Source organism: Protopterus annectens, chromosome 6.part0 (assembly GCF_019279795.1).
Source record: "Protopterus annectens isolate FY-2018-M chromosome 6.part0, PAN1.0, whole genome shotgun sequence".
NCBI classification, from domain to species: Eukaryota; Metazoa; Chordata; order Ceratodontiformes; family Protopteridae; genus Protopterus; species Protopterus annectens.
Window position 1 is genome coordinate 301,587,370 of NC_056737.1, and position 26,854 is coordinate 301,614,223.

A 26,854-nucleotide genomic window follows, 5' to 3' on the forward strand; every position below is an offset into this window, starting at 1 on the left:
GGCTAGCCACCTGGCGTTGTCAACCTTGGCTCTAGGTGATTGTCACTGTTGAAGTGGCACCCTGACCCCATGTACAGAAATGGGGAAAAGGGGGTTGTGGGTGGATGAATGTCTATTTAAACTGCTATCTGATTAATTTCATGCAGTGTTTTAACAGAAGTAGCTCAGATCTAAGACATCCTGGAATGTGAACATTCCTGTGTAGAGACAATTCCTTTTCCTGTAAAGTAGAATTCTTGTAAGAAGTTTTTAATTTTGTTAACTAATTAGAAAGGCAAATGGTGTGATTTTTTTTATTTTTTTTTGCCTTCTAGGAACTTATCAACTACCTTCGTACACATTCTCACAGTGCAGTTTATGCTACCGCCATGTCAGTACCTGTGGAACAGCAGATCATATCTGCTATGAAGTGTATTATGGGAGAAGATGGAACAACTATTGGTAAGGTGACTCAAAATTTATTTTTGTCCAGTGGCCAGATATAGGAAGCATTGGTTAACTTATCGGTTCACTATGCCTTAAGTTTGCAACAGGTGGCTGAAAATGGGAGGATTTCAAAAATTTGTTTGAAGTCTAGACTGAATTAATTGCTGCATTACCTAGTAAACCGTGACATACATGCATACATTTTCTTTGTAATATATCTGCCAACCTTATTCTGTCATTGGCAGTCTTGTTTTTAAATAAGCTGCCTGCATCAGCTGGCAGTGACATATGGAAAATAGATACATTTATTCTATAATGTATCTGCCAGACTCAAACTAATGAGTATAATTTATGCAAGGAAGTCCCATTAACCACAAATGTGTACAGAGTTTAAATAAGAGTGTTACAAACTTGCCTGTCCTGCAGAAAAAGAAGTACATATTTATTTAGTATTTTGTGTCATAACCACAATATACCATTAAAGTAGCTGATTTGTGTTATTTGGAGCAAATTATCTTTTTCACAGTTCTGAGAACTGTCCCCCAGTAATACTATGAGAGATATTATGGACCATTGAAAAGGAGATTGGGTGTAGGACAACGTAACTGGTGTCAGTCTGCACCCTGGGACTTTGCTTCCACAGAAGCACGAAAAAACATTTTGTGGGAAGTATGCTATTAGAGTGTGGCATTAAATGTAGTAAATACAAGGACCTTCCTTGATAAGATGTAATGGATTCATCCTGTTTGGCATTGTTTTCTCTGAAGCACTTGTACTTAATAGGGCATTTGGTTCACATTATGTCTTCACAGTGTGGCTCATTTTGTCACACCTTGAGCTTGACATTTGTTTGCACAGATTTCAGATATCAAGCCTGACTTGTGGCATGGAAAATTTCCTACATTCAAAGCCTAATGTGACAGCTTTCAGAGTGCTCAAAGCATTGTGTGTTTACCAGATAATAATATCAAGATATGCACTGGGATTATTTCTTCTGTAAGGAATAGGAGTGTAAATAAATCTTTGCCATAACTCAGCCACCTTTAGACATAGACGAAGAACCCTTGGCCAAGCTTTCTAGCCAAAGAGTGATGAGGGTTTGAAAGTACTCAGAATAAGTATTTGGCAAGGTGTCCTTGCATGCACCCTAATGTCTCTGCTGGGACTCCTGCAAAACAACAGCAAACTGAAATGTAGTCATACCTAAAGGAGAGAAGAGTGTTGTGAAAGGTGCTGTGTGGACCCATGTGTCCAGGATTACCAAAGACTCAACTTCTACATCTTTTCCATTTTGGCAGATTTAGGTGACTGTATGTACACGTGTCTTCCACCTTGGGAGCTGTGCCTTGTGGTGTGGGAAATGCTCATCTCCCATTTGACAGCCATAGCTTGCTAGAGACCAGCTTGGTGTTTAGGAGTAGTCGCTGAGTCGTCTGACTTTATCTCAGAGGTTGCTGCCAGAATCAAGGGTTCTCTTGCCAAGCCCTCCCATCTAGCTCCAGCAGGACTTTGATGGCTCAGGATGAGTATAGTTCATTGGATCATCTCACACCAGAACCTGTGGTTTGGAGCATAGGCTTTAGACAGTTGTTGAAAGCCTGATGATGTGTCTGCGCAGGTGCAGGTACAGGTTACATGATCTGATGTCAGCATCATAATTAGTATAGGCTGCTGAAGTCCCCCGTCACCATTGGCAAGCACATCCTTTATTATTGGTATCCTGTTGCATGATGCACTCCTTTTCTGGTGGCATGCTGTACCTGATTTGTTATCTATACTGAGCATATCCCTTATGGAGCTGGTAGGGCTGTTGACACCTTTCTCCCCTTCTTCTTGTGAGGAAGCAGAAGACTCCTGTGTCTTCCTTCCGTCCTTCCCAAACAGCTCCCCTGGATGATTTCCTTAGAGAAAGTTGAGGCTGAAGAAGTCATCTTTGAGCTGGCCTTTGTCCACTCCCCCTCACACACACACACACACACACACACACACACACACACTCACACACACACACACACTCACACACAAATACCTTAATGAGTATTTGGGTAAAGAGGAGAATGAACCTTTTCTTTTCCATATATGCTGCTTGGAAGTACTCTGACTATGCTCTTGCAGCTTGCAAGATAGTGATGCCTTCTCTAAGTCTGTAGTTGAATGGAATGAGATCTTGACCAAGCATCCTTGATTGGACTGTGGTTTGTTCTCATTGGCCAAATATAGGACTTGCAGCCCTTTGCCACCTTGCTACCACACAAGTTCCAATCTTCTATTTATTTCTCCTCTTCATATTCTGTTTTTCTCTATTTTATAAAGTGCTGGAAGAGCATTTCTCCTTATCCTAGTGTGTGTGCAAGGATGACGTGATCAGGACAGTTTGTAACTCCCACAGTGGGCTGCCATGTGTCGCATAGTAATTCTGACAGAACCATCACTGGCTAAGACAGCAACAGCAGCAGCAGTCAGGTATGTGCTTGCACTGGATGGCCTAACTGAGGCTGTCTTCCCTTCAAGTGGAACTCTGGATTTCCTTTCTGGGTAGATGTCATTTAAGGTGTAGATGTAATATTTGGCAAGCTTCCATATGTCTCTGTGCATTATGTCTCGAAGATGCAATCATCATTGTAGAGAACCATTGCATCTTTGTAGTTTTCCTTCACCTCCATTTCTCTTTTTTTCCTGGCCAATATAAATATCCCACACCAAAAAGAAGCTGTTGTCTTGCATCAGTAAAGACCTCCAAGTGATCTTTCAGATGATGTTAAAAACACACTATCCCTAGCAGTGTTAGCCAAGTCTCACAAGTGAATGATAGTTCCTGCCCAGAAGTGGGCATGACAGAGGCCTTTTTCCCAGAAAAAGTTTCCTGTCAGATACTGAGACATCTTTGTAGAGCTCCTAGGTCAGGCTTGGGCTGTACTCCTCAGGGTACCCACAGAAGCTGGTCTCCTTTGGAAGGTGGTCTAAGATTGCACTCCAGTTTTTTTGGTTCTTAAGAGGACCGCAGACTAATTAATTAGTGGCTTCAGTAAATACATTTGGTATGTTAAGTTCCAGATGGTGGCTGCCTAGGAGATCATGCACTTTTTGTTACATGCCTGCATTTTGTCCTTGGACATAATGAATGCCTTTTGGAATATAATTTCTGGACCTGCACAAGATATTACTTTCATTCATTGTATATGGCACCACCTTCTGTATAAAGTGCTGCTATTTTTTTTCCCTGTACCCGAAGTATTTATGAGAGTATTGGCCATTATAGCTAAAGACATGTTGAAGTGGTAACTTCTTGCATTTCCTCAGCCGTCTATCTGTGTCCTGGTGGCCTTATCAAAGGACTTTTAGTAGCATCCCTGGAGGTGTACATGTGGCCAGTCTCTAGGGATAACTATACGTTAAGAAAAGTAGTCTGCCAATCTTTTTTAGAGGAGTGCCTTTAGTGGTGGAGCTTGACACTTTAAAATAGGTGAAAACTGGATTGCTTAGGTTTTGTTTCCTGTAACATTCCTTTTCTGGATGCATGCTAACTAAATATCAACAGTTGTGCATAAGTACACAAGTCAATAAATTTAAGTACTTGTGTCACCTTCAGCCTGGTGTAGAAAAGAGATAAGACAACGTAAGAAAATGTCAGTGTTAATAAGGTAAGGCTTTAGTATGTCACAAAGTACATAGTTGTGCAGTTATTTCACACACTTTGCAGCATTTTGATTTTTTGTCATTTGTGAGAGATCCAACAGTAAACAGAGTAGAAGGTCTTAAAAGTAGATGTCAACTGGAATAGCAAGGCCTTTGTTTAACATCTGCATGTAGTCTTCTCCCTTGAAAGTATGGGGGGTGTATTGCATTTTTACACACCTATAAAAGGTTGGATGGAAAGAGGGCTTGCCTAAGTTAGTGTGTTAATTATCAGCTTAGTGTCATCCTGGAAATCTGATCAGTTCTAGACCATTCTATAACCTGCCTTTTGGACCTGTGGTGCTTGGGAGGATACTCTTCAGAGAAGAGTGAAAGTTTCTTTTATTTGGACAAATAACGTTCTTCATGTTGTTGGTGCATGACTGAGGGAGGAAGAAAATAGGTACAGGGCAGGATGTAGTAGCCAAGAGTTTGCCCAAACATACTCAGGCAGGGGAGCATAAAGGACATGCAAGACTATACCCTGCATATTTTTGTCAGTCATGTACCATGTTGTAGTATTGTCAATACCCTTCTTTGATTAAAAGGATATACAAGAGTGTATGCTCCAGGCCCACACCTCTGCCAGTCCATAGTTAATGTTTTCAAAGTGTATGAGCAAAACAGTGTGTAGAGAATTCTAAAAAGTCTTGCTGTTTATGGAGAATAAGTATGTGGTAGGGTGAAAACATGAGACTGAGATCAGTATGTTGGGGGGTAGCCCAGTTAAATAAGTTTGTAGAAGTACTTCTATATCTAGTCAGTAACTGTTACCTAGTTGGAGTATGAATTCAGGAAACATATGCTGGATTCATTTTTTTTTTCAGAAGTAAACTGCTTTTTCCACATCTTTTCCTGTCCCATCCTAATGCTTTCATTGCAGACTAAGCATCTCCAGAGATGCAAGTTAAGCTTCTTTATCCAACTAGGGAAAGTAGAGCTTCATAGGCCCAGCTCTGTGGCACAGCTTCAAAATCTACATCTGTTGGCATCTGATACTATACTATGCTGCTGCTTAGTCCCTTACACGTTGTCAAAATGCTTTTTCATCTATTTTGCTTGGTCATGATTTTCCCATTCCCATGGACCACTTAGTTTGCAATACTTTAGGACATATCTATAAATAACCTCTCCATTTTCCTCTTGGGTTCTCACACACTTGTTCCAGCCACTGCTGCTGTTTGTATTTTGTTGCTGTGTGTCTGTCATTCAGACGCAATTCAACTATTCTTCTACAGTAACCGTATTAGTTTCCATCAATCTTTTAAAAGACTTTAACTTAACTTCCCCTTTCAGCATTTACCAAGCTATTTGATACTGTTAATTCCAGATTTCCTTCATTTTTCAGTGCCTTTTTCCCTGATGACTTCCCCATCATCTCTTGCCATATAGCACTTGCAGAATAACATCCCTCAGTGCATACCTCTCAGTCTCACAAGTCCTCCTGTAGTTAAGTTCTGTATATTTCCTCATATGTTGCCCTGTCCCCCAATACACATGCGCTTTATATGTTGTGGACCCTGTTACAGTTTCCCAAAACAGTTCCTTCTTCAGGTGACAATGTTCCTTCCCTCTGACATTGCTTCCTTATAGAGTATTTCATGCTAGAACATAACTTTGACAGTATGGTAGTCCCGTAGTTCCCAGTGATACCTGTTCGTCTTCTTCGATATCCTGGTCATAGTAGCCATGATGTTCATCATACAAATAATTTTTACAGCCTTCCTTACACCTGAGGCTTCCACCACAGAAGGTCCTGGGGTACATATCATCCAGCATTCTTATGGCTCGTCTGGCAAGATTGTACATGAGGAAACTTCAGTGGCTTCTTAGGGGGCTTGATGCCAGCACAGAACCACAAGACCACATGACTCATCTCCCATGTGGCAGATAGACTGTTCAGTGGGTCAGTCAGGTCCAGCTTAAATCAAGGGATACCCTTCCTGCAGCCACCCCACAGTCAGATATTGACCTGTGATGCCTGAAAGTTAGCTTGTGGAACCTACTCAGTAGACCTCAAAATCCATGGCAAATGAGGCAGCAGCATGTGATGGAAACATAAATGTGAATGTGAAGGAGATAATGGCAGTTATCTTGGCTATAACCACCTTAAAATCTGGATGAAAGCTGGGGAGTTCTGCATCATATCACAGACTGCAGTTGTATGGTACATAAGTAAGGAAGTATGCACTCTTACATCTTATATACAGGCTGGTAATAAAAGTGTAGAGAGCTTTATAGGCAGGCATGAAACTCTGGGCATCTTGTATTCCATTTCAACTGAATATTTTGGTAGACCTTTGAAGCAGGTCAGAGGTGCACACCATGCGTAGTTGTTGGACAGGAGCATTTTGTTGCAGCTAATCAGCACATGGGCTTCTCCAGGTAACAGATGGCTGAGAGCATTCTTCACTACAGCATCTCACAAGGAAGCTTGAGGAGTGGACACCTTCTCCTTGAACTGGGCTGTTCTTTTTCTCTGTGCATTACTTCCATTCCCTCTTAACCCCCAGGGTGATCTTGAAGGTAACGGAAGAGGAGCCAAAACGGTTGTACTGGGGCAAAAATGATGCCACAAAGACTGGGAACTTTTGTGGGAGTAGGGTGGAGGGTATGGCACACCATAAGGGAGCAGGAACCAATTAACATGTGGAATGACATGTCACAGCAGAGCATGCATTCACAGACACTGATGCTTAACTGAACGGATTATACACAAGTTTTATGTTTTGTTAAAGTGTTATAAACTTGTCATAACTTTTTTTTTTCTTTTTACACATGATTAATTTTGTTGGTTTTGGGCTGCTAATCGTTGGAATATCCATAATGCTTTTTAGTGATGACATTGCTGTGAGCATGGAAAGAACCTTTGGAAGGTGTGAGGGGGGACAGTAGTGTGCAGTATAACAAGCATGATTGTGTTCTCATGAAATGTGACCGGGCTTGGGGATTCACAACACATAGGAAAGGTTTTAACTTGTATAAGAAACGTAAAACCCCAATTAGTTGTTGCAGGAAATCCTAACAAAAGAAGAACATAATATAGTCATGAAAAAACAGATTTAGAGAGGGTTTTGCAGCTGAATATGATGGAACAAGAAAAAGGTGAGTGACATTATTAGTTGAGAGTGGGGTGCACCCATACTGTTGGAGGTAAGTGTTAAGGACCGAAAAGGGAGTAGCAAGAGAGTATTGGAAGGGAACGAGGATTACTCTAGCAAACCTTCATCTTCCACCAGCAACAAAATTACCAGAGATAAAGACAGTAATAAGCAGCATAATTAACTTTTATCAGGGGCTGTTGTTTATGGCAGAGGACTGGAACATAGTATCAAGGGTCAAGGATATGTGGGATACTACATGAGGATGTTTGGACTTAAAGTTACAGCACTAGATAATGGCAGTACAGGTAACTGCACTTATTTTTTTCAGAAAGACATGACTGTGGGATAGCTTAGACTTAGTTTACTTATCTAAGATACGAATAGCAGTTAAAAGGATTCCTGGTGCATCCGAGACTTTTATTGGATCATGCTGCCATCTTGATTCAGCGTAGAAGAATTAGGGCAGTAATTTTTTAATAGGCACTGGCAATTTCCCACATATAAACTAAAGTATGAGAAGATTAAGGAAATAGTGAGGTAGTGCATGATTGCATGCAAGATGGGCAAGAAGTAGGTGTGAGGCGAAGAAATGCTGGGAAGTGTGCAATCAGGAAATCAAAAGTAAAAGAGCAAAATGGGAAGAAAAACAGTGGTGAAATAATGTGACCATATATGGGGACAAACTAAATACTCTAAAGAAACTACAGGAGAAGTGGGATGTTTAAGACAGGATGAGAAAGAGAAACAAAAACAATTTCATCAGGAGATGGTGGAAAAATTAATAAGCCCACAAGAAAAGGCTAGTGGCACTGAAAGAATGTTATTCTGAATATACACCCAAAAAACAGATTATTATTAAGACAGCAAAAGGTAGGAAGAGAGACAGTGAAAATTAGGTATATGGAAACAGGAGAAATAAAAAAGAAGCCAGGGAAAATATTGATGTTGTAAGAGAGTATAAGGAGGTGTATGCCATGAAAAAAGCAGAGGGAGCATGATGGAAGAGTGGGAAAGATTCTCAAAAAGCCTAAGAACATCAGATCTAGAAAAAGAGGACGTGAAAAATCTGATTGAGAGGGAAATAAAAAGCCAGGTTAAGATACAAGCAGTGGTTAAATTAACTGGGATTAGACAGCTTCCAGAGAAGAAGTTTGAAAGGAAGAGAGGGAAAAATAGCTGGAATGTTAAACACTCAGATAAATCACAGGCAAATACCCAAAAGCCGGAAAGGGTGATAATAACCTTAGTGCAGCTCTACCTCATCCAAAACACCTGTCACTAGTGGAGTACCACAGGGTTCAAGCCTTGAGTCACTAGTCTTTGGCATTTACAGTGCAATGGAAAAGTATTTGCCCCCTTCCTGATTTCTTATTTTTTTGCATGTTTGTTCATAGGTAAGTACTAGGCTGTCTGCCCATGGGAATTTATAAGCCTAGCCACAGAGTGATGGCTTTCGCCTCCCCATTGGATTAGTAACCTGGGCCTCTGTCAACAGGGCTCCTGAAGTGATCCCAGGGTAGAACTTACGATTTCCCATCCACTCATCAAGATTTCTCTTGAAGAGGGTCAGAGAAGAGCTCTGTCGAATATGGATTGGGATTCTATTCCAGAGTGAGGGGAGTCGCAGGGACAGGAATCTATCCCTCCAGCATGTCCTGTTTATTGTTGTACATAGGTTCAAGTCGCTAGAACGAGTGGTTCTGAAGGATCTCATTTTTTTGAGGTGAAGCATGTCCGTTCAGGGTTTGACATGGCCCTATAGGTCAGGCACAGGTCACCTCTGAGCAGACAGTAAGCGACTGAGAAGAGCTGGAGCTTTTTTAGTCGTGCTTCATAGGGCAATTGTTTAAGGCCCTTAATCCTCTTAGTGAGGTACTTCTGTGGTCTTTCTAGTTGTTGCAGTTGTCTAGTGAGGTACATCCCAAATGGGGCATTGTACTCTATTATGGGCCTAATGAGTGAGGAGTAAAGGGGCACAATCACCTCCTTGGATCTGGATGAGAAACCCTTTGTGATCAGGTGTGCCACATAGAAGGATTTCTTGACCGTTTTGGCTATGTGGTTATCAAAGGAGAGCATGCTATCTACTTGGGTACCCAGGTCCCTAATTACTTCTTCTGTACTTAGTGGATTCCCATCTATGTGGTAGTTTGTAGGTACTTTGTTTTTCCCAAAAGGGATTACTATGCATTTTTTGGCATTTAGCTTGAGGCCACGACTTTGACACCGGGTGTTTGTCTCTGTGAGACCCTTTTGCAGGATGTCTGTGTCAGCTGGAGAGTCAATTATTGCACCCAATTTACAGTCATCTGCGAACTTGGTTAGCCACAGTCAATCCGCCTTTGCCTGTACTTCGGAGAAATATATACCGAACAGGAGGGGTCCCAGGACTGAGCCCTGTGGGACTCCGCTTGTGACTGGTTTAGAGTCAGACATGGCGCCTGCCACTCTTACCGTGTGGGTTCTGTCTGAGAGCCAATTGGCAACCCATCTCATGACATGGGGGTTGATATTTAAGCTGGTGAGTTTGTCTGTGATTCCTGAGTGTGGGATGGTGTCGAATGCCTTAGCGAGGTCCAGATATGCTGTGTGGACCACCTTCCCTTCATCTATGGCCTTGGTGACTGTTTCGAAGAAGTCGACCAAGTTCAGGAGCCAAGATCTGCCTTTAACAAAGCCGAACTGGGTTGGGTCCAGTGTCTGGAGGTTCCCAATGTCCCTGTTAATGAGCTCCATGATAATGCGTTCCTTGGCTTTGCAGACCAAGCTAGTCAAGCTTTATAGGGCGATAGTTCCCAGGGTCAGTTGTGGCACCACCTTTGTGGAGTGGTACAACTGTTGCTGTACGCCATTCTTTGGGTACATAGCCTGTAGAGAGGTTGAGTTTGAATAGTTATTTGAGATGGGGGGGGGGGGGTTAGTTCATTTTGAAGCTTGTGTAAGACACAACCTGGGATAGCATCTGGTCCCATTGATACTGTGTTTTTGGCCTTTGCAAGGGCTGTCTTTACTTGTGTGTCTGAGATATCTGGAGCGCCACATTCTTCTGGGATGGGTGCTAGCCCCTTTGGTGGAGGGGGGGGTGAAGTTTGCACTGAACTTGTCAGCCAGGATGTTGGCAATGTCAGTTGGTTCAGTGTATTTATGGCCATTATGCACTAGCTCGGAGCATATCTGAGAGTTTGCCCTTAGACTCTTGACATAGTTAAAGAAGGCCTTGTGGTTATCCTTAGAGTCATTGGCTATTTTTCTTTCGAAGTTGGCCTTGGATGATTTAATGAGGGAGCACAGTTTTTCACTGATGTTAATCAGAGATGCCTTATTATTTTGGAATTTTGTTCTATCTTGCAGGAGTTTCCTTCTGTTGTAAAGTTTATTTATGGCCGGAGTCCACCAGACTGGCTTCCTCTTTTTTGAGGAGTTGGTCTTGGTTTTACTTGGGATGGCTCAGTCCATGCATTCTTGAAGGTGTTCATAGAATGCACTTGTAAAGGATTCTGCTGATGGGTCATCATTTTCCATTTGATTGGGAGCTTTGAAACTTCCCACCTCTGTCTTGAGGAGTGTGAAGTTGGCTTTAGAGAAATTTTTTACCTTGATTTCCTTGACTGGGGGGGGGGGGGGGTCGGGATGTGGATGTCCAGTGTGATTAGTTTGTGATCTGATCTTACCAATGACGAGTGTACCTCAGGTGTGGGGAACATAGGTTCCCCATGTTGGTGATGACCAGGTTCAGTATGTTGTCACCTCTTGTGGGAGTGGTGACCAGCTGTTGAAGGGTGTTTGAGTTTATAAACCAAAGGAAGCATTGGGCTAGGGCGTTTCAGCTTGAGTAGTTTTCCCAGTCAATGTTTGGATAGGTGAAGTCACCCAGTAGCATGGTGTTGGGTAGAATCTTCATACTTTCTAATGTTCTCAGGAATGCTGCGTGAGGGTCCTGAGACAAGGTGGGAGATCTGTAGCAAGCTATAAATTGAACAGTCAATTTACCTGCTGTCAATTGCACTTGGATGGTCTCAGATTTTGCGTGCTGTGCTACTAACCTGGAGGTGTGGGTGTTCTTGATGAATATGGACACACCCCCTCCTTTTGTGTTCTGGTCATGGTTTTGGGACCAAAAGGTATGGTAGGAGTTATAGCCTGGTAGTGCTGGGGTGCTCTCTGGAGCCTTGAACCAGGTTTCTGTCACTGCACATACGTCGATTTCTTCCATACTGAGGAGAGCCTTGAGTGCGTGCATTTTGAGGTTTAGACTTCTGGCGTTGAGCAGCATTACTCTCAGTTTTTGTTTATTATTGTTGTTTATGGAGGCGGGTTTGTCTTTTGAGCCTTGCCTAAAAAAGGCAGTATTGGGGCAGCAAGAGTCTTGGCCAATATTCGAAAGCCCAGGGGCGACAGGTGCAAGCCATCTCTGGTGAAGCAAAGTGGCTTGTCAAGCATGTTGTCCCAGGCTGACAAGTACTGGATCCCCTTTGAATGACACCAGTAGTGTAACCACTTGTTGAAACTGATAATTTTTTCTTCGTATGCTGGCATCAGTTTGGGTGAGGGCAGGATGCTAGTCAGAGTCATACCAGCCTGGGCTACATAGTCAGAGAGCTCCTCCATGTCTCTTTTCATGTAGTCCAGGGAGGTACGTCTCGGGTCATTTACGCCAACATGTACAATGACAGAGTCATGTTTGTACTTGTCGTGGAGTGACCTGAGTGCATGTGTTATGTGGTGGATTCTGGCACCTGACAGGCAGCTTACGGTAACCTCCTCCTTGTTCAGTCTAGTGAGTGGGACATCTGTGTGCCTGATGATAGAATCACCGATTACTAGTGTGTTAGATGTGTTATTTAGCCTTAGGGGCTGTTTTTGCTTGGCACACTGACGTTGTATGTGTTACCTGGTTTCTGTTGTGGGGTGGGGGGTTGCTTAGGTGTATGCCTAGGAGGTCTCTGTTGTTTAAGCAGGTTCTTATTTAGAGCCCCTGAGTATGTTTTTGCGTGTTTCTGAGAGTTGTTTTCTGGTTCAGCTATAGCTGGTCTATGTGAGTCTGGTAATGTGGTGCTAGTGTTGCCCTTCTCCTTGAGAATGGGTGATCCAGTCGTGGGTTAAGAGAGCTTAGCCTCCAGTTTGGCTGTGTAGCTGCATCTCTCACATATGTTTGTGTTGGTTGGGAGGAGGAGAGGGTTGTCTGTGTACATGAGGCAATTGTAACATTGCCGCAGGATGCCCAGATTCACCAACTGGACTGGAGAGCACACCTGAAGCTGTCCCTTGAACATGCCTGAATAGATGGTTGGGACTGTATTGCTGATTGGATGAGTAAAGAGCCTTATACTTTCTGAGTATAGGGCTGAAATGCAAGCCGTAAGCTAGTGCTAGTTTTAGTGAGCTTTAGTAAGTGCTGGTCTTAAATTGCCTTATTTCTAGTGCTGGGTTGAAGTGTTTCAAGTTTCAAGGGAAAAACTGAAGTGCAGACTTCGTGGAGCCTGGAATAGTTTAACTGCAGCTAAACAGCACTGAGCAGTGCGCAAACCCGTGCTAAGCATTTTTTATACCAGGGAGATCAAAAAGGATAGAAATTAGCCCAAAATGGCCAATGAACTGCAAGTTGCTGGGTTGGGACCACTCCTACAGGGACAGATAGGCTGCTCAGAGTTCCCTCTCTCACAGTGAACAAGGAAGCCACCTAATTATCCAAGTATGATATGGGCAACACAGGAACCTTTACCACAGTCCTGGATTCAGCAAAGCCTGAAAACTGGACTAGACTAGTTCAGAAAGGCGGGAAAACAAGGAATTTTTTTGTGTTTTTTTTTCCAGAAACAGAAATGCAGAGCTTAAATTACTTTAAATACACAGAGGAGGCTAGCGCACTTGAGTGTGTAGCCTGCGACTGTGTTACCGGTAACTTAAATGCAAAAACGACAAACAGTAACTTTTTTTCAAGTGCAACAAAGAAATAAGTACAGTAAGCAATGCAGATATCACTAGGGATCCACAGAAGTGCTGAAAAGCCGCATTTTAGGTGGAATTAGCGTTTCAAGGAAACAACAAGCAAAAACAATACTTAATAAAGTCCAAAGTCTCTCTTTTGTCTCTCTGCCGCTTGTAGGACCCTGCAGGGCACCACAAGGAGCCTGCTGAGCTGTATACAAGTGCAAAACTGTGCTAAGCGGTTTTTATACCAGGGAGATCAAAAAGGATAGAAATTAGCCAAAAAAGGCCAATGAGCTACAAGTTGCTGGGCTGTGACCACTCCTACAGGGACAGATAGGCTGCTCAGAGTTCCCTCTCTCACAGTGAACAAGGAAGCCACCTAACTTTCCAAGTATGATATGGGCAACACAGGAACCTTTACCTCAGTCCTGGATTCAGCAAAGCCTGAAGACTAGACTAGTTCAGAAAGGTGGGAAAACAAGGAATTTGTTTGTGTTTTTTTATTTATTTATTTTTTTTAGAAACAGAAATGCAGAGCTTAAATTACTTTAAATACACAGAGGAGGCTAGCGCACTTGAGTGTGTAGCCTGCGACTGTGTTACAGGTAACTTAAATGCAAAAATGACAAACAGTAACTTGAAGTGAAACAAGGAAATAAGTACAGTAAGCAATGCAGATATCACTAGGGATCCACAGAAGTGCTAAAAAGCCACGTTTTGGTGGAATTAGTCTTTCAGGGAAATAACAAGCAAACAAACAACAAGCATACAAACAAAGCTAGATTCAGCAGGCCTGGATCTAGTCTATGCTACAGCAAACAAGGTGTACCAATTTCAGTAGGAAACAGTTCAAATATGCAGGCACTATAAGACTTTAACCAGAAATGCCCAGCTCAGAAGGGCAGAGTCCAGCCTCTCCTCCCACAAGAGTGCAGATGACGAACCTTCTTAATGTAAAATAACTGGCCTGAAGCTCAAGTGCTTAAACCAGAACTAATACACTTTTAGAATAACGGACAGTGAGCCCACAATCCGCAGTTCCCAACTTAGAAGGATGTAAGCTACCTGTCCTGCCACCACAGTGCAGGCCCCAAACCTTCCTAATGTAAAACAACTGGTCTGAAGCCAAGTGCTTAATCCAAAAGACTTAGAATGATAGCTACACTTTAATCAAGTTACTACCAAGCAGTAATAAATACAATTGAATACTTTAAAGAATGCCTGGATTAGTGCTCAAGTTATACAGACAAAGCTAGATTCAGCAGGCCTGGATCTAGTCTATGCTACAGCAAACAAGGTGTACCAATTTCAGTAAGAAGCAGTTCAAATATGCAGGCACTATAAGCCTTTAACCAGAATTTCCCAGCTCAGAAGGGGAGAGTCCAGCCTCTCCTCCCACAAGAGTGCAGACCATGAACCCTCTTAATGTAAAATAACTGGCCTGAAGCCCAAGTGCTTAAACCAAAACTAATACACTTTTAGAATAACAGACACTGAGCCCTCAGTCAGCAGTTCCCAACTTAGAAGGATGTAAGCTACCTGTTCTGCCACTACAGTGCAGACCACAAACCTTCTTGATGTAAAACAACTGGTCTGAAGCCCAAGTACTTAAACTAAAAGGCTTAGAATGAGTTACACCAAGCAGTAATAAATACAATTGACTACTTTTAAGATGACGCAAAAGCAAAATAAAGTAGGAAGGAACACAAATACAGTAAAAGGAGATAAAAGAACAATTTTTTTTTTTTTTTTTTTTTTGAGTGAGCAAATGAGATGGGCCCAGGAGGAGTATCCAAGTGCAAATTTACAAGAGGGGCGGGCAGTTTCAAAGACACCAAGATTAACACCAAAACAAAAACAGGGAAGGTGGGTGGGGACCTACTGAAAAAACAGAGTCACAACTTCCAGCTAGATATTGCTCAATGCAACACAAACAAATTAATTTAAATTGTGTATTATTTGAAAAAAGTGCAGATAAAGATTTACTTTTTCACTTATACGTTTGGTTGATTGAATGCAGGTCTTAGCTGGCCAAAGCTCACAGTTTAAGCCAAACTTAAATGTTTCAGATCATCAAACAAATATACATTTTCGACAAAGATAACCCAAGTAAACACAAAATGCAGTTTTTAAGTGATGATTTTATTTATTAAGGGAAAAAAAAATATCCAAACCTACATGGCCCTATGTGAAAAAGTAATTGCCCCCTAAACCTAATAACTAGTTGTGCCACCCTTAGCAGCAACAACTGCAATCAAGCATTTGCGATAAATGGCAATGAATTTTTCACACTGCTATTGAGGAGTTTTGGCCCACTCTTCTTTGCAGAATGGTTTTAATTCAGCCATATTGGAGGGTTTCTGAGCATGAACCGCCTTTTTAAGGTCATGCCACAGCATCTCAGTTGGATTCAAGTCAAGACTTTGGCTAGGCCACTCCAAAACCTTCATTTTGTTTTTTTAAGCCATTCAGAGATGGACTTGCTAGTGTGTTTTGGATCATTGTCCTGCTGCAGAACCCAGGTGCGCTTCAGCTTGAGGTCACAAACTGATGGCTGGATATTCTCCTTCAGGATTTTTTGGTAGACAGCAGAATTCATGGTTCCATCAATCACAGGAAGGCATCCAGGTCGAGAAGAAGCAAAGCAGCCCTAGACCATCACACTACCACCACCATGTTTGACTGGCATAATGATCTTTTTCTGAAACACTGTGTTACTTTTACGCCAGATTAATGGGACGCACACCTCCCAAAAAGTTCAACTTTTGTTTCGTCAGTCCACAGAATATTTTCCCAAAAGACTTGGAGATCATCAAGATTTTTTTGGCAAAAGAGAGACAAGCCTTTATGTTCTTTTTGGTCAGCTGTGGTTTTCGCCTTGGGACTCTGCCATGCATGCCATTTTTGCCTAGTCTCTTTCTTATGGTTGAGTTATGAACACTGACCTTAAATGAGGCAAATGAGGCTTGCAGTTCTCTAGATGTTGTTCTGGGTTCTTTTGTGACCTTTTGGATAAGTCGTCGCTGCGCTCTTGGTGTAATTTTTGTAGACTGACCACTCCTGGGAAGGTTCACCACTCTTCCATGTTTTCTCCATTTGTGGATAATGGCTCTCGCTATGGTTTGTTGAGTCCCAAAGCTTTAGAAATGGCTTTGTAACCTTTTCCAGACTAATAGATGTCAATTACTTGTTTCTCATCTGTTCTTGAATTTCTATAGATCGCGGCATGATGTTTTCCTTTTGGGATCTTTTGGCCTACTTCACTTTGTCTGACAGGTTCTATTTAAGTGATTCAACAGGTCTGGCAGTAATCAGGCCTGGATGTGGCTTTTGAAATTGAACTCAGCTTTCCCAAAAATGTGATTAACCAGTTACCTCATGATTTAACAAGCAGGACAATTACTTTTTTACATAGGACCATGTAGGTTTGGATAGTTTTTTCGTTATTAAATAAAATTATCACTTAAAACTGCATTTTGTGTTTACTTGGGTTATCTTTGTCTAATATTTAAATTTGTTTGATGATCTGAAACATATGTGTGTGACAAACATGCAAAGAAAATAAGAAATCAGGAAGGGGGCAATTACTTTCATTGCACTGTACATCCCAGAGGTCAAAGCAAATATTGAGGGTTTATGGTTGACAACGTTTGTATTGACTGTAAACTTGGTGCTATCTTAAACTGCCCAGAGGATACCAGAATCCTCCAAAAGAGCCTTTCTCAAACCAACAGCTGGTGTCAAAACCATGGACTAAATCTAAATACGAAGAAAGCATATATATTTGTATTCTTTCACAAGCATGACTTATTGACAAGACACCCCTGAAAGCTGATTTGATTTGGGATCTGGAAAACTGTCAACAATCAACTGTCCTTTGATCACCACATATCCAGCATTATAAGAAAGTCTGTTTTCATCATACAGATTATATCTAAAGGGTATGATGCCCAGGTCCAGAAATGCAATCATTCCACTGCTCTTCGCTCTCATCATGCTGGTCATTGAAAAATAATTCCTCATTCAGTATGTATCTGTTCAAACACTTGTCATAGCTGGAGCAACCACAGTGCTTTATCACTAAAAAAAGATCAAGGGCCTAAATTGCAAAAATTATGTAAACTGTTTTAAATCCTTGTTCCTCTAGTCTATATTGTAGAGGCTTCTAAGAGGTGACTTCTGCCCAGGGTTGCCAGATTTCCGAATGGCCAGGTAGGGACAAAGTGAAGACTTAAAAAAAAAAAGGTCATTCACTGTAACTGAAGACTGAAAAAAATAAATAAAAAAAAAAAAAAGGTCTTCCATGTCTTTAATGCGGAACATCAGAGTTCCGCATTAAACAGAGGTAGCTCTGTGTTTATTTTTTTATTTGATTGGCCCGGGCCAATCAAAAATAAACAAACACAGAGCTACTTCTGTCTAATGCGAAACATCACATTTCCACATTAAACAGAAGTAGTTCTGTTTTGCGATTTTTTGATTGGCCCGTATACCGGTATATGGGCCAATCAAAAAATCGCTAAACACGGAGCTACTTCTGTTTAATGCGGAACATCGCAGTTCCGCATTAAAACAGAAGTAGCTCTGTTTTGCGATGTTTTGATTGGCCCGTAGACCAGCATATGGGCCAATCAAAAATCGCTAAACATGGAGCTTCTTGTGTTTAATGTGGAACTTCCGCATTAAACACAAGAAGCTCCGTGTTAAGCGATTTTTGATTGGCCCGTATGCCGGTATACGGGCCAATCAAAAAAAAAAACACAAAGCGGAGGCTGCCTGGGATTTAAACCAGCAGTGCGGGACTCGGGATCAGGCTGCTGATCTTGGGACAGTCCCGCCCAAATAGGGATGTCTGGCAACCCTGCTTCTGCCTCATGCATATGGCCTCAGCAGGCCCAGTCCTGTCAGACCTATTACACATCAAGTCCCCAAGTCCAGTAGTGGTATGAACACCAAGTCAATGGATCTCAATCTGTTTTGCAACATAACTAGAAAATGTTGGAGGCATAGGTGTGTATTGTAGAGAATACTTCTATGGAACCGGCTTCCTTTCTTCATGAAACCAAGTACTTCTTACTGTGTTCAAACTTAATTTGAATGAATGGATGGGAAACTGGAAATTCACCCCATTTTAAACCTATGAATCTGGGCAGCAAGTAAATGTTCCATAATTTCTTTGTTCTGCCAGCCTTTTGTTTATTCATATGCATAATATAAGGGCTAAAAACTACCATGGGAATATAATGTATTCCAGTCTTGTTTCAATTTGGAAGCTTTTGCAGTTGCCCGCCCCCACTGTAGATTTCATCTGGGATACTCCCCCCAGTCCCATCTCTTTACCTCATTCTACCTAATAGACTCCTTTTGCCCTTGTATTTAGTCGTTTTTAATTTAATTGCATTTTTTAAACTGTTTGGTCTAACATTGCTGCATACTCAAGTGTGCTAACTTGCACTGCATTTGAATTGTTTTTACTGCTGCTTAGCTACTTTTCTGTGTATATATATTAAAAAAAATACCGTTCCTGTAACTAGTGTAGTCCAGATTCAGATTTGCTATATCCAGGACTGTATGTAAGCTTCTGAGCCCCCCCCCCCAAGCTTTCTGTGTTGGAGGGAAGCCTTCTCGCTTATCAGTGGGAGTGGTAAGCACTAGGTAACCTGTCTACCACATAAGGAGTGTTTCTGGCCCAGAAGTTGTAGTTATTGGCCGTTTGGGCAGTTTTTCCATCTCTCTCAACTTTCTGATTTAAAAGCCCACATTTGCACTTTTTTCCCCCTTTCCTGTAACTAGTTTAGTCCAGATACAGATTCTTAGTTTTAGCACTTGAATTTGCTTATTCGTGATCAGCACTTGTTCAGAACTTGTAAGCACTAAATAACCTACTAATTACTATAGCACTCAACCTTCCTCATTACCTAGAGGAAAACAGATTTGGTACTTACCTTCCTCACTTGCTTAGAGAAAAACAGCTGTTGTACTCACTTTCCTCACTTATCTAGAGGAAAATACTTTTTTATTCAGGCATGTCCATGGGTCAGCTCCCAGTGTTCTCTCCTGTCTATCTGATGAATCTGGGCATCTTGGGGCATTGTAGAAATTGCCTCATGTACACAGACAACCCTCTTCTCCTACCACCCAACACTACAACCTGTGAGAGATGCACTTATCTAACCAAACTGGAGGTAAAGCTCTCTCCGATCAAGACTGAACTTGACAGTCAAGAGGAGAAGGTAAACACTTGCACCACACCACACTCGTCACATAGTCTCACTAAATCTACACCACCAAAATCAACACATAGTAACACAAAAACATTCACTGAGGCTCTCAGTAATAATCTGTCTAAGCAACAGAGACCTCCAAAGCAGAAATGCAAGCAACATCCATCCCCCAACACAACCCAAATGACACATAGCCCGCAGACTCAGTGTGCCATTCAACCACAGCCAATAAGGCAAAAAAACTTACCCAACACACTAGTCATAGGTAACTCTATAGTCAGTGACACTGATGTCCCACTCACCAGGCTAAACAAGGAGAAGGTTACTGTCAGTTGCCTGTCGGGTGCCAGGATCCGCCACATAACCCACGCACTCAGGTCACTCCACAGCAAGTACAGGTATGACTCTGTTATTGTCTATGTTGGTGTGAACGACCTGAGACGTACCTTCCTGGACTACATGAAAAGAGACATGGAAGAGCTCTCCGATCTTGTAGCCCAGGCAGGTATGACCCTAGCCCTGAGTAGCATTCTGCCATCACCCAGAATGATGCCACAGTACAAGGACAAAATGATTGACTTCAACAATTGGCTACGCTTCTGGTGCCATTCTAAAGGGATCCAGTGTCTGTCTGCCTGGGATGACATGGTCGATAGACCACGATGCTGTGCCAGAGATGGCCTGCACCTGTTACCCCTGGGATTCCAGATACTGGCTAAGGTTCTTGCCGTCCCTGTAGTGCCTTTTTTAGACAAGGTTCAAATGACAAATTCACCACCATAACAGAAACAGGCAAGCAAAAACTGAGGGTGATGCTACTCAATGCTAGAAGTCTAAATCTCAAAATGCACTCACTCGAGACACTCCTTAAAATGGAGAACATCAATATCTGTGCAGTGACTGAGACCTGGTTCAAGGCTCCAGAGAGCACCCCTGTACCACCAGGCTGTAACTCATACCACACTTTTCGGCCATGTAACCTGGACCGTAACACCAAAGGCTGAGGTGTGTCCATATTCATTAAGGATATCCACACCTCCAGGCTAGTTGCTCAGCATAATGCAGCCGAGGATATCCAAGTGCAACTAACTTTGGGAAAAACTGCAATCCAAATTGTAGCTTACTACATATCACCCACCATGCCCCAGGATTCCCACTCCTCTTTTCTTGATGTACTGGATAATAATAGGCGATTTCAAGTACCCCACCATTAACTGGGAAAACTACTCATGTACCAACTCCTTCGCTTTCTGGAATTCATAAACTCCAATGTCCTGGATCAACTTATCCACACCCCCACCAGGGGCAACAATATCCTAGATCTAGTCATTACCAATATGATTGACCAGTGTTCCACACCTGAAGTCAATGCCTCATTGGTCCGATCCGACCATAAGCTAATTATCTTAGATATCCACATCCTGCCCCCACCCCCCCTATTAAGGAAACCATGGTAAAAAATTTCTCCAAAGCCAACTTCATGCTTCTTAAGACAGAAGTGGTGAACTTCATGACACCCATGCAGATGGACAATACAGTTACAACTACTGAATCCTACACAATTGCACTTTGTAAGCACTTACATGAGTGCATGGATTGTGCTATCCCAAACAGAACCAAGATGCTATCCTCCAAAAAAAGGAAGCCAATCTGGTGGTCCCCTGCCATAAAAAAAACGTACAACAGAAGGAAGAAACTATTGCAAAAGAGAGTAAAATCCCATGAGTGGAGGAGCTCCCTGGTCAGCCTCAGTATGAAGCTGCGATCCCTGATAAAATCCTCCAAAGCTAGTTATGAAAACAAAATAGCCACTGATTCTAAAGACAATCACAAAGCATTCTATAGCTATGTCAAGAATCTCAGTGGCAACACTCAGATCTGCTCTGAGTTACAGCACAATGGCACTAAATATACAGACCCAAGTGATATTGCCAACATCCTGGCAGATAGGTTCAGTGCTAACTTTACCCCCCTCTCACCCCCTAAAGAGCCCATCTCTATACCGGAAGAATGCAAAGTTCCTGTAATCACTGCTGCACAGCTAAAAAACACACTGTCCAAAGCCAAGAACACAGCATCCATGGGACCAGACAACATCCCAGGCTGCATTGTACATGAACTACAGAACGAACTGGCATCCCACCTAAGTACCATGTTCAATCATAGCCTTACCTCAGGCTTTGTGTCTGCTGAATGGCGCACAGCGACGGTTATCCCACGCCACAAGGGGGAGCCAGCATGGACCCCGGGAACTACCGCCCCATTAGCCTGACTAGCCTGGTCTGCAAGGCCATGGAACGTATCATCATTGAACTTATAAACAAAGACATTGGTAATCTCCAAACTCTGGACCCCACCCAGTTCGGCTTTGTAAAAGGCAGATCATGTCTCCTAAACCTGATAGACTTCTTTGAAGCAGTCACCAAAGCCGTAGACAAGGGTAAGGTGTCTCACACAGCCTATCTAGATCTTGCCAAGGCCCACTCTGGAATTATAGATAAACTCACTAAACTTGGGTATAAATCCCTATGTCACAAGATGGGTTGCCAACTGGCTCACTGACAGAACCCACACTGTGAAAGTAGCAGACTCCAAATCCGACTTCAGACCAGTGACAAGTGGAGTACCACAGGGTTCAGTCCTGGGTCCTGTCCTGTTTGGTATCTACTTCTCTGAAGTACAGGCTAACACAGAAGGTCTTTGGCTAACGAAGTTTGCAGATGACTGCAAACTAGGAGCCATAATCGAAACTCCTAACAATGTGGACATCCTGCAAAAGGGCCTCACTGAGACAGATGCCTGGTGTCAAAGCCATGGCCTCAAGCTCAATGCCAAAAAGTGCATCGTCATCCCCTTTGGTAAAAACTCTGTACCCATGAACTACAACATAGGTGGTAGTAAACACCAAAAGTGTGATAAGAGACCTTGGGACACAGGTGGACAGTAGTCTCTCCTTTGATAATCACATCGCCACTGTAGTCAGGAAATCCTTCTACGTGGCACACCTCATCACAAAAGGCTTCTCATACAGAAAAAAAAGAGGTCATTGTTCCCCTCTACTCATCACTTATTAGACCCATTATAGAGTATAACGCCCCTTTTGGTATGTGCCTCACAAGACATCTACAACAACTGGAAAGGCCGCAGAAATACCTCACAAAGAGGATTACCGGCCTCAAACAGATGCCCTACACAGACCGTCTCAGAAAACTCCAGCTTTACTCCGTCGCATATCACCTACTCAGAGGTGATCTCTGCCTAACATACAAAGCTATGTCAAACCCAGAGCTGTTGGACATGCGCCACTTAAAGAAATCCCAAACCCTCTGAGCTACATGCTCTAAGGACCTAAACCTTGTCACCACAATAAACAGAACATGCTGGAGGGGTAGATTCCTATCCCTGAGACTTCCCATACTATGGAACAAACTACCTATCTATATCAAACAAAGCTCCTCTTTAGCACTCTTCAAGAAAAATCTTGATGACTGGATGGGAAATAAGGACAGTGACACAGGAAAATAATTTTCTTGGGTGGCAAAAGCCAGGGTACCTTTTTGGCTGGGCTGGTATAGGCCCCAGGGCCGATAGCCTAGTACCTACCTATGAACTTATAAGGTTAGGCATCTTAAGATTCTCACAGATCACTAGCATACTAAGTACCTGTGCACCTATGATGTAGGCTGGTTAGAAAATGAAGCAAAGTCAAGTGTAGTGACGTGAAGCAGAACAGGGATATACTGAGTAGCATCCCATAAAACTTGTCAGTTGAACATGCATTTCCAACTCCCAGGAACCATAAAAGTATGTCTCTCACTAAAGCTAAGGTACCTGTTAATTGTTTTAGATTGATTGCTGAAGTACAAGGAAGATGAATAAAACATGGTGGCAGGTGTTTAAATTACCTTCAAGTCTGCTAAAACACTGAAGCAGTAGGACATAGGTTTATGCAAACTCAGCATACAACAAAGATGTTTTTGTAGGTAAGGTATTGACAAAAAATGGTTGCCATATCAGGGGATGCACTTCTACATAATATGCAAGGTCAACATGTCTTGTGGAGCAGGAGGTGGCATTATAGATGAATAAGGCAACATGGTGAACATCACAAGTAGCCTTTCACTGTTTAGTAACAGGGTTCTGCACAGCTACATAGCTGTGCAGGTCTAGGGTCAAACAGTACATTAAGTGCAGCAGCCTGCCTGTTGCTTGATTTATTAAAGTTAAAATCACACCACAGGCTCACATCTGTTGCTACAGTTTTTGTAATGACCGCACTTTTTAATTGTTAAAAATGCTATGTTTATGCATCCAAAATAAAGTTACTGTCTTGTTAACAGGCAATACATTGTGTGTACAGATAGAGTGCATTAAAGTCCTTTTGCACACTGAGAAGTAATCTGATGTTCAGAAGCTGTATTACAGCTTCCTGGAGATGGGTACCCCTGCCTCTCCTCCAGTCCCTTCTGTCCTTGATGCTTTCTAGGAAGCCTTTCAGTACACCTCTTCTCCACCTAATTCTCAACCGCAAGTTCTTAGAAGATCAGACAGGTTTTACTAGATGCCTGATGGCCTAAAATTATTATACAAGAATCCAGGGGAAGGTTCCTTTGTGGTATCTCTCTTTAGATAAGCCCTCTAAGCTTCTGCCCAGTGCTAATGCCTGTCTATGGATAGATGGGAAAAAGTGGTTTACAACTCTTGACAAAGTACTTGATCTCTGTACATACCTTTAAGTTATACTGGACCTTCTTACAGTAGAGTTAAAGCATCATATGCAGAGTTTACTATCCCAGGGCACTCAAATAGCCAGACAACATTAAGTGCAGTTATGAGCTGTGGATACTGCTTCTAGGGTAGCTGCCACTGGATCTGTTACTCGCAGATGTAATTTGGTTCACAGTCCACCTATCCTTGAGGATTTCAAATAAAAAATTTTAGACCCTCCCTTGGACAAACACTTACTGTTTGTTCCTCTTACTGCCACCCTTTCAAAACTCTCCAAGACCATGGTAGGACCATGAAAGACAGTGGGCAGATTCTAATATCCTAATTTCCTAGATACCATAGGAACTATACATCTAAATCTACCTCCTTCAGTAGAAGAGATCCTAGAACAGCTCAGAAATGAACAGACAGGTTTTCCAGATGACCACCCTTCAGTGGGGCACTCCTCAGATAATCCTCTGTGCATCACCAACCAACCGTTAGCTCCTCCAGCACAGCACTGTGGACCCTTGTCCTACAGCCTGTAGGACAAATGCCTTTTCTTTCCAGTGGAAAAGGAAGTTCCTGTATGCTTTTCCTCCTTTTCCTCTTCCAAAAGTTCTTCTCATGGTACAAAAGGAAGCACCCCCAGCTCATTTTACTGGCACCATTTTGGCCAAGAAAGCATTAGTTTCCCCTGCTGTTTCACCTGACAGAGAGAAATTACAGGAGAATACCTCTTCAATCTGACCTGATAACTCGGCAAAAAGGAATGCTGCTTCACCCAGTCTCTGGACTTGACCACATGGATGAGAGAATTTTAATTCTTCAAAGACATCTCTTCTTTGAAAAGATTGTTCATGTCTAAAAGAGAGCAGAAGACCCACAACTAGAAAATGTTAGCTAAATGGAAAAAGTTTTCTTACTGGTGCCACAAATGTAGTTAGGACCTACTCTCATCACAAGTTCCTGCTGTACTGCAGTATCTCTGTAAGCTACTTTGATCAGGTTTGGCCTACTGTTCTGAGAAAGCTCACCTGTCAGCTGTCAATACCTGCCTCCCTCTTAGCCCTCCACTTATAGAATCATAGGAGATTACTAAGCTTTCAACCCGGTGGTCATCTTAAGCCTAGCTGTTTCATCCCAATGTAATACCATAGAAATGCTAGTCATTACCCAAGATTTTATTTCGTGATGACTGCCCATGTCCGGGAGGGTTGTGAGCTGTATCCCCAGTAAGAATTTACAGTGCCCCATCCACTCGTCCAGGTTCTTGAACAGTGTCATAGAAGTGCTCTATTTTACATGAATTGGTAGCCTGTTCTAAAGATGCGCCAGTCGATGGGAGATAAATCTGTCCTGCCAGCATGTCCTATTTAAGTCGCAGGACATATTTAGGTCCCTGAACGGGTAGCCCTAGTCCCATTTGTTTTATGGGTATGCAGCAAGTTCATTAGGTTTGGGTCTTGGATTGCTCTGTTGGCCAGGCATAAGTCTCCCCTAAGAAGTCTGTATGATATGGAGTATAGTGACAGGGACTTTAGTCGGTCTGTGTAAGGCACATACTGGAGCCTCTGAGGTTTCTGCAATTGCTGCAGGTGCTTAGTACGGTACATGCCAGACGGGATGTTATACTCAATTATGGGCCAGATAAGTGCCGAGTACAGGGGAGTTATAACTTATTTTGCTCTTGAGGCGATGCCTTTACTAATCAAATGTGCTACGTAGAAAGCTTTCCTTACTACAGTAGACACATGGTGGTCGAAGTTAAGGTTGCAGTCAACTTATGATCCCAGGTCCCTTACCACTTCATGGGTTCTTGGGGTATTGTTGTTGATTTGATAGTGTGAGGGGACATTGTGCCAAAGGGAGTGATGATGCATTTCTATGCATTCAGTTTGAGACCATGACTAATACACCAGTGGTTGGTCTGTGAGACCCTCCTGGAGTATACTGACTTAATTTGGGGATTCAATGATTGCACCTAGTTTGCAGTCATCTGCAAACTTGGTCAGCCACAAACACTTAGTTGTGACCTGAAATTCTGAGAAGTATATACCAGATAGCACTGACTTCTGTGGCACCCCACTGGTAACAGATCTGCTGGTTGATATGGAGTCACCCACTTTGATAGTGTGTGTCCGGTTTGTGAGCCAGTTGGCAACCCATCTTACAATGGTGGGGTTTACATTCAGTTTGCTAAGTTTATCAGTAATGCCTGAATATGGGATTGTGTCGAAAGCCTTTGCCAGGTCAAAGTATGCTGTGTGCATAGATTTGCCCTTGTCACTGGCCTTGGTCACATTTTCAAAGAAATGCACCAGATTTAACAGGCAGGATCTGCCCTTTACAAAGCCAAATTGAGTAGGATCCAGGGTTTAGAGGTCACCTATGTCTTTATTTGAGGTCCATAATGATACGTTCCATGTCCTTATAAGATGAGGCTGGTCAGGCTTATGGGTCTGTAATTTCCCAGAACTGTTGCTAGGCCACCTTTGTGGAGGGGAATAACTGTTTCTGTTCTCCATTCCACAGGAACAAAGCCTGTGGTTAGGCTATAATTGAAAAGGGTACTTGATTGTAATGCTAGTTCATGTTTTAGCTCATGTAGAAGACAGTCTGGGATGTCGTCTGGTCCCATAGAGGTTATGTTTTTTGCCTTGGACAATGCTTTGAGGACCTGCTCTTCAGATATGTAGGGTGGAGAGGACGTTTGGGGGAAGGTTTGTTGTAAGTTAGGAGGGGATAACTGAGTGAAATTTTTACCAAACCTAATCCGCTACCAGG

General features: G+C 42.5%; 1 protein-coding gene across 1 annotated transcript in view; it reads left to right on the forward strand.

Moving 5' to 3' along the window:
• Positions 1-318: 318 nt before the first annotated feature.
• Positions 319-26,854, forward strand: part of LOC122804274 (serine palmitoyltransferase 2-like) — a 410,002-nt gene continuing 383,466 nt past the window's right edge. Inside the window, exon 1 of the mRNA XM_044074052.1 lies at positions 319-441. Within this exon, the coding sequence (XP_043929987.1) occupies positions 369-441 (73 nt within the window). The 5' untranslated portion in view covers positions 319-368. The remainder of the gene's footprint in view (positions 442-26,854) is intronic.